The sequence below is a fragment of the Limulus polyphemus genome, unplaced genomic scaffold (genome assembly GCF_000517525.1).
Source record: "Limulus polyphemus unplaced genomic scaffold, Limulus_polyphemus-2.1.2 Scaffold1997, whole genome shotgun sequence".
In the NCBI taxonomy this organism is placed as follows: Eukaryota; Metazoa; Arthropoda; class Merostomata; order Xiphosura; family Limulidae; genus Limulus; species Limulus polyphemus.
The window spans coordinates 56,749-65,755 of NW_013667607.1; the positions used below are offsets into that span (position 1 = coordinate 56,749).

The 9,007-nt window shown below is 28.9% G+C and overlaps 1 protein-coding gene across 1 annotated transcript in view; it reads left to right on the top strand.

Moving 5' to 3' along the window:
* The window catches only part of LOC106465601 (1-phosphatidylinositol 4,5-bisphosphate phosphodiesterase gamma-1-like), a 79,719-nt gene that overhangs the window by 55,978 nt on the left and 14,734 nt on the right, over positions 1-9,007 (top strand). The window contains exons 25-29 of the mRNA XM_022393529.1: positions 2,528-2,573; positions 4,350-4,452; positions 5,657-5,771; positions 7,211-7,369; positions 8,603-8,691. Of these exons, the coding sequence (XP_022249237.1) occupies positions 2,528-2,573; positions 4,350-4,452; positions 5,657-5,771; positions 7,211-7,369; positions 8,603-8,691 (512 nt within the window). The remainder of the gene's footprint in view (positions 1-2,527; positions 2,574-4,349; positions 4,453-5,656; positions 5,772-7,210; positions 7,370-8,602; positions 8,692-9,007) is intronic.

Consider the following 9,007-nt stretch of genomic DNA (forward strand, 5'->3'; position numbering starts at 1 on the left):
CTCAGCCCAACCAGAGAATATTATTCAAATGCATATTATTTTATTAACTTGTTTATGCAGGTTATGAAAACTTTTAAGTTTGTTCTGGAATAAAATGAACTGACGTGTTTTATTAGCAAATGGGTTAGTAAATTTTCACATTCTGAGCACTAAATTTAGAACTCTTTGTAATTGGTTCGAAATGTCATTATATAAAATGAAGTTTGCTAAAACTGATGAAAATGGATTGCATCAATTTCATTATTTGAAAAAAAAAATAACCATTACTTATTGTTTACCCTAAAATGAAGTTGGATTTTGGAGACCAAAGTCAATATTATGTGCAGTGAATGTACAATTAATAATTATTTTATTGATACTTCTAGCTACTGAGTATAAGATCATTGTTTTAAGAAACAGGTTTAAATACCTACAGTTTTATCATCTTGTTTAGTGATATGATCATTTGCTGTAACCATATGGTTATTTGTCCCCTTTTTTCTGTGCATTTCTCTGCATGACACAAGCTTTTTCTGAGTTAAATTCAAAATATAATTAAACAATTTTACTATGAATTTATGTCAGTGAAATTAGCATTATAATGTATGTTATAATACGGTGTTTTATATTATTTAAGTTTTAATTCCTTTATTTCAAAAGAAACTTTAAAAATTCATAAACTTCAGTTTTGTTGTCACATGACATTTCTTCAGGCTATGTAACTTGAATACTTCTATATATAAACAGAAACTAGGTTAATTGCTTTGTTTACCCATTCTTCTTTCAAGCTTCTTAGGTCATGTTTGGAGAACAGAGAATTAAATTTCTTGGAACTCCTGACAGAAGCCATGCTTATTTTCTACACATGGAGTTGAGATTTCTAAACCTTCTGTATTTATATGAGCTAGATGTTTATAACCAATAAAAAAAAAGAATGTTTTAAAATACAATTTCTTAATGGTTATTTTAAAATTGGTGCAAAGAATTCCCTAGAGAAGTAGTCAAACCGCTCTTAGCATTGTTTCTGCTTTTGTTCTTGCTAAGCACTTGTTTCTCGCCTAGAAATATGTTAGTTAGATAGATATTTAAATTATACTTAAGTTTTACATTCTGGTTAATTATATGTTATTTATGTTTTAAGATGCATATTTGAAAGGTTTAATAATTGTTTTAATATAACTCTTTCTTGGTTCATGAGGGTTAGTGCAGTAAGCAAGTGCAACAAAATTCTGCCAAAGGCTAAAGTATCTCAACTGCTGATACCAATATTGGCTGGGGACACCCATTGACACATGTTGTGATAAATAATAACAATGCTAAAGGACAGGAAAGGAAAATAAAGCATTAAAAATATGCTGTATGTGAAAATATAAAGACATGCAATTAAGATTATAACCAAAGGCAGATCTTTTAAGATTATTTGAATAAAAAAAAAAAAAAAAAAAAAAAAAAAAAAAAAAAAAGGTAATTTACATTTTTCCTCTGTCTTACTTTCAAACATTTCATTGTACAATACATTGATGATAATAGCTACAATTAGTATATTAGTAGAGAAATTGAAAACCAACATATAAATGTTTACCTTAAAACTTTTGATATTTACTTAGGAGGTTCTAAGGATTATGCAAATAAAATGTGAAAACTATAAGGTGGTAAAAAGTATTTTAAACTTAAGATGAAAATCACCTTGTATTCAGAGTCTGAGTGCAAATAACTACAACAAATAAATAACAAATTTACTGGAAATACTTGACAATAATCTCATTCTTTGTTTACAAGATTCTTGTAACCTTTAACAAAATCTTACCAATATTTATGAGGGTATGTTTAGAAAGCTCAGAGTTATCATAAATATTCTTGAATTGTGTATCATCTCCATACGAGCAAGTGTCAAATGGATAAAACCGTAAGATTAAGCAGATTATATAGAAATGTACTTAGCTTTGAATTCTAGTTTTTTTATTTAAAACTGGCAGTTATGTGGTTTAGTATTTAGAATTTTATTTACACTAATTTGAAGATTGAGAAACCATCACAGTATATGAACATGTAATGTCATTTCACTGTAAGTCATGGATTAATGTTGACCACATTTACTTAAAAAGAAAAAGTGATTTTAAAATGTGAAGTTCTTAACTGTATGTATCTTTTTTTCTTTCTCTAAAAGCTGTTCTCATTTGTAAGGTTGAATACCAGTCTGTTCAAAGGTTGTGCCTGTAAAAAATGGAAAAATCTTCTCTGTTGTTCATATAAGAATAAAATAGATAGAAAAACATCCAGTTAAATTGTGTGTTATGCTTAAAATCTGGTAGAATTAGCTTAGCCACCCTTAGATTTGATGACTTACATCAGGTAATGGTCATTGATCATTAGTATTTAATTATTATTACACAAAGTGTCAGTGAAAAGCATGTGTTACATAAAGAATGGATACTAGACATGTAAAACTTCTTAATATTGTGAGAAAGCACAAAATTGGATCTAAAAATAAAATAATAAGATTTTGGTTTCATCACCTGAACTTTCTGTTTCACCTTTTTTAATTTAGATCGATCCATGCAGCTAAACCAGGGAAAGTTCCTTCAGAATGGCATGTAGGTATTGATAAATATATTAAATGGACAGAATAGTGTTTTGTAATTTATAATTACAGTGTATAAAGCATGGTAAGAAAGGATCTAGTCAGATAAGTTTTGTGTGAATGTTATACTAACTGATGTCAAACACACACTATCAGTATCATTTTGTTATTGGTGCTGCTCTTTTGATGATATGCAATTTTGAAGGTACTTATTTCTAATTTTTATGCAATACTGATTTCATTGTTTCATTGGAAAGTTTGAATAAAATTGCTGCAAACTTCATTTAGATTATCAAAGTCAAGAACTAAGAACCTTTTCCAGACCAGGAGGGAGTATCATGACATCTCCTTTTTCACTGTGAAAATATTTAATCAACTTGCCCAAAACTTAGTATATACTCGTTAAATAGTATCTAGTTTCTCTTTCTAAACATTCATAGTATTTCTTTGTATATCCAAATTTGTTGTGAGACACTGTTTTAAAAAAAAAAAACACATTAGGAATACTTCCTCTCATCCTAGGATATAATTATTTTTGTGAATTATTATATTTATTAACATATTTCAAATGATACTTTATTTTCTTGATTGTAGAGTCACTACTTTTGGCTGTAAGTAATATAAAAAAAATGGCAGAAAATGTATCTATGATGTAGGACTGTAACTTTCAAAATGACATCAGTGTTACCTTTGTCAGACTAGGTTTTGTGATTTTGACCATATTTTTTGTTGAGATCAATTTATTTTTTATAAATGTAGTTTGTTTTCAGCAAATAAATTCTGTTATGTTCTCAGTGGCTTAGTGGAAGGTCTTGAAAGCTTATAATGCCACAGCATAGATAGACTGCTGTGTAGTTTTGTGCTTAACAACAAAAACAAAAATAAAGTCCTTTTATTTGTGTATGTCATATATGATGAACTTAATCATATTGAATATAATAGGAGCCATTTGATTGTTTATCATCAGTTACTGAACTCTTTTAAACCTGACTGATGCTGCCATAGAAGGAAATTTCTGTAGTTTTCAGACAGACATAATTTGATAAGAAAACATTTTTCAGAAAGGAAAACAGTTCAAAGGAAACTATAATGAAATTTCCACATATATGGTTTATTGTACACTTTGCATTAGAATCCTTTGTTCACCTGCTATTGAAACACTGGATAGTCATTATGTTGACATACCACAAATTACTGTTAAAACTAGTTTGTTTTCTTTATATTGAAGTACATAGATTATAATAGCTTCTATCTAACTGGTTTTAGATGTTGATTATAGTATTTTCAAAGCTGAGCTTCATTAGTTAGTGTTAAGATCACATGCTGTGATATCATAAAAGAGTGACAACAAAGGGCTATAGTAATAAAACCATTAACAGATAATGAGTCATGTGAAAAATAAGATGTGAATCATTATATTTTCAAGCAATAATAATTTCTCAACAACTATAAACCTATATTTTGGGATGGATAAAAATTCTAAAAAAATGTGTCAGTGACTTTGGAGCCGTGCAGAAATTGAAGTTAGAATGGTATTTTTATTTTTGAATTACACGAAATAAATGTTATGTAATAATAAAATATCAATACTAAAATCTTATTGAATATACTGAATAGAGTGAGAATTGTATACATCTTACATTTTTGCTCTTGATATGCAAGTTGACACCTTGTAGTGTTAATTTAAGAATGCTTTGTAACCATGTTCTAGATACATGATAATTCTTTCCATAAAATGTACTCTCTAACCCATCTTTTTGTGTAAATCATATACTTGCTTTTATTTTAGGTGTGGCTATGTGCTTCGTCCAGAATTCATGTTTGATGAATCATACCATCCATGTGACAGGACAACATTAAGAGGAGTAGAACCCATCACAATAACTCTTCAGGTAAGTAAAAGATGTGATTGTTTTATAATTCTCTGTGTCGTAAACCCTAATATTTTGTAAATACAAAAGACTTCTACTGTGTGATTCCAATTTAGGTGTACCTAGAAAACTAGCTATTGATGAGAACATCAGTTCAAACCTTACTTCATACTACAACAGAGCTGTTTTTATACTTAATGGTGTTGAGCAGTGTTGGAACTTTTTAGCAGACTTGCATTTATGTAAATTAATCATTACACTCTTCACCTGAACATAACGGGTTTCTGTAAAACCAGAAAAAAAAAATATTTCTTCAATTTGCAGTAAGCATTTTGATCAATTTCATTAATCTTTGCAGTTGATATCTTTGAAAACCTGTGAGGGATTTTACAATGACTTCTTCTATCCATATGTAAAATTCATCTTAAGTTATAGTAGCTATTGGAAACTGAGACTGATTCAAATGATTTTTAGACTTTGAAGAACTTTTACTTGTGTTTCAATGGAAACCTCTTTGTACTCATGAATGTTTTACTCTGTTGTTTATGCAACAAAGATAACCATGGAAGGTAAGACTGACAACTTTACGTTAAGCTTTGTTATATTTCAATGTGACCTAGCTGAGCTAAGAATGTCAAAATGATTATTAAGCACACCTACATAACTTGCTCCATTGTTGTCAAGTGCATTGCAAGGCAATTTAACCTATGGATGGTTATCATTTAGTATCATTCTACTAAAAGGATACATTTCAACCTCCCATGTCAGTTTATCATAAATTATAGATTTTTATCATTATATTTGACATAAAAGAAATACATATATGTATGCAGCATGCAGTATTTGATAAAATGTTTGTTTTTTTAATAATTTCATATTTTATTAAGTAAAAAGCAATCATGAATTTGATATTTTTACAAGATTTTTCTCAGTTATGAAAAAAGTATTTTGTAATAATTACTTAGGATCTAATTGAAGATGAGTTAAGTTTTTAATGGGTCAATCTCTGATTATTTTTAATATGACTATAATTTTTAATTCACTGAATACCACTAAAGTTTCTTTTTTGATCAAAATATATTGGTAATTTATATTGCTAGAAAATTCATAAAATGTCAGTTTTACATTTTTTTTTGTTCTTCATATTATTTATAAAATGATTTAGGAAATAATTGTACTGTCATCATTGTAATGAATTCAAAATTTTCTCCATGTATTATTGTAGATTTTAGGTGCACGACATTTACCAAAGTCTGGTAGGAGCATAGCCAGTCCTTTCATTGAGATAGAGGTTGTAGGAGCTGACTATGACAACAACAAGTATAAAACTGCAACAATTCGTAAGTTGTAATTTTGTAATAGTTTCTACGATTCTTGTCACTTGATGATAAAGTTCCTATTAACTCGCACGTTGGTAGAATACCAAAAATCATGATATACTTTATTGGGAAACAAATTCCAAACAACAAAGCTTTGCACATATTGTTCTTTACCTTGTATATAGTGGGCTTTGGAATCATGAATTAAAGTTTAGAAAAACAGACCATTCAGATCACAGCTGCTTTGTTCAGTAATTTAAATAGACTTGATCTTTGTGGCATGATGAAGGATGGAATGCTGGACACAGGACAAATTATTTAATTTATTTGCCACAGATGTAACTAACCCTCTACTCAAGTTTAATCTAGATTTAAGAAAAACTTTGTGAATAAGTTATTTTGGAAACAATATTGTATTAATGGCATGTTGTGTAGGTACCATTGTTCCTGATATATTAAAAGGTAACATTGTAAGTCTCAACCTGCAAATTGTATCAAACATATATTAGATCAAGATTTCAAAGCATTTTACAATCCAGAACATCAAAGTTTACTTTTACATGTATGACAGATATATATATCATTTAACCGTAGCTCTAGAACCATCTTGATAACTGCAGGAAAACTTATTTAATCTACGTGATATTCAATGATTTGTAAATGGCAAAGTATGTTACAACATCAACACAGGCTTACTTTAGGTACTAGTACAGCTCTGTAGACTGGTTTCAAATTTTTCTTTGACTGAGACTTAAAATTAGATTTTTCTTATCTTAATTTTCTAGAGGAAATATGGAGCTGTAAAAGCTCATTTTTGTTAAAATTTATTATTAAAACCAGTATCACAGAGTTTAGCAGTTTAGTTTCCACTTTTCCAAAATGAGGAATGTTTTTATTCAATGATATTTTGTTTTGTTTTTAATTTATAAACTAATTTCCATTCTTAGAGATCACCATCCCTTTCTTTACTTTCATTGCTACCAAATGAGGTCAAGGTCAGAGTGCTGTTTTTTTTAATTAAGTGTTAATTGATGTTAGAGAAATATTATTGTGCAAAAATGAAATACACTGCTGTTATGGAATAAGGATTTCTAAAATTAATAACTTTCTGTTATCAAATATCTTGCTGAATATATATAGTTTAATAGGAATTATACTTATTTATCTAACAGAAAGCTTTGATGCTTGGAGGTTAAGAAACCTACTTTCTAATTCTTTTTTGTTTCTTGTCATTGTATAACAGCTTAAAAGATAAAAGGTAATTCTAAAGGAGCATCCTTGGTTCTGGTAGAAGAAAGGAATATTTTACTAATAGTATATTACTTTAATCAACTCAATTTTATGTACTAGCTGTTATTAATTATATCAAGTAAATATTCATATTTGCACTTAACAGCCTTATATGTCAAGTTTGAAACAGTTTCTTTGGCAGAGTATAATTTGTATTTTTTCTTTTAAAGAGGACAATGGCTTTAACCCTATTTGGAATGAAACCGTTGTAACTGACATCCACAACCCTGATTTGGCTCTCTTAAGGTTTGTAGTACAGGATGAGGATATGTTTGGAGACCCCAACTTCTTAGGGCAGGCCACTTTTCCTCTTCGCTGTCTAAGAAGAGGTATGACTGATAACAGAATCTGAGTATTTACTTTTATCTCTAGGTTTGTTATGATGTGTAATAAAGCATAGTACTGTAACTTATAGTGAAATGGGAACAGATTTATGTAATGTTAAGATATGTTTTAATATGGTATTAGGAGTTAATATTGTGTAGAATTGTTTACTTCTGCACCTGATTTTTGTGAGCAGTATGATTCTTATGACGTAAAAGTGTTAAATATTGCCATTAACTTGTTTTATATTTGTCCAAGTAGCTAAAATAATTTCTAATGTTTTTGGACTTTTTCACTTAAGATTTTTTAAAACAATATGGATTACTGTGTGCAAATAGCTGCTTGTTTTGATTTTATTTCTTAAAATGTTTCAAGTAACTGAATTTATTTTACTTGCTTTCCTAGAAGTACACTATCGTATTCACATAAGAACATGTTTAATTTAGAAAAAACAACAACAGATATTTGAGTATCTTCTGTCACAAGATTTATAGGAAAAAAAAGTATGTTGACCCAAAACATACTCTACAATTTTCTGATTATCAAAATCACTTTCTGTAAATGCATATTTTGTTGTTTAGTTGTATCTGATTGTGTAAGTTATTATAAGATATAGTAGAATGTTAAGAAAATATTGGATTCATTATTCTCGGTTCTGTTATTTAGTTCTATCTGATTGTGTAAGTTATTATGTGACTTAGTAGGACAGTAAAAACAATATTTGTGTCATTGTTCTGTAAAGGTTGTGTTTAATGCTATTTAATTGTGTAAATTATTATAAGTTATAGTAGAATGTTAAAAAAATATTGGATTCATTATTCCCTAAAGGCTCTGTTTAGTTCTATCTGATTGTGTAAGTTATTACAAGACTTAGTAGGATGGTAAAAATATTGTATTCACTGTTCAGTAAAGGTTCTATTGTTTAATTGTGAGTAGTGGTGTTATAACACTTAAAATGGTTCATGGTTCTGTAAATATTTTGTTGTTCAGTTGTATGTAATGGTGTAGGTTATTATGCGGGTAGTATGGTTCATGGTTCTATAAATTTTGTTTAGTTTCATGCAATGTTATTATAGCACATTGTATGGTTCATGGTTCAATAAAAATTTTGTTTAGTTGAATGTAATAGTGTATGTTTTTATGATACTTAGTTGGTTCATGGTTCTATAAAGTTTGATTATTTATGTGTAGTAGTATGTGTTATTAAGACACTTGGTATGATTTTGGGTTTTATAAAGGTTTTCGAAGTGTGCCTTTGAAGAATGATTTCAGTGAAGATTTAGAGCTGGCTTCTCTGTTGATTCACTTTAATATTCAAAATGCGAGGGTAAGTTATAATTAAAATCCACAGAAAAGCTTGTTATCCCAGGGTAAGTTGTGAAGTATTAGATCATCAAGAAATTAATGTTGCATTTTGGAACACTTTCATTAAACCCCCCCCCCCAAAAAAAAAAAACGTACATCACATATAATAGTTAAACGAACTGCCAAAACGTCACGTTAGTGTAGCCTATATAATGTGTAAAGTTTTGTATACTCTAATCCCTTATAATGATGGTACACGATGAGCATGTAATGTTGTTTGAATACAAGAAGGGAAACAATGCCTCTGTAGCCACAAAGAATATCAAAGAAGCTTATGG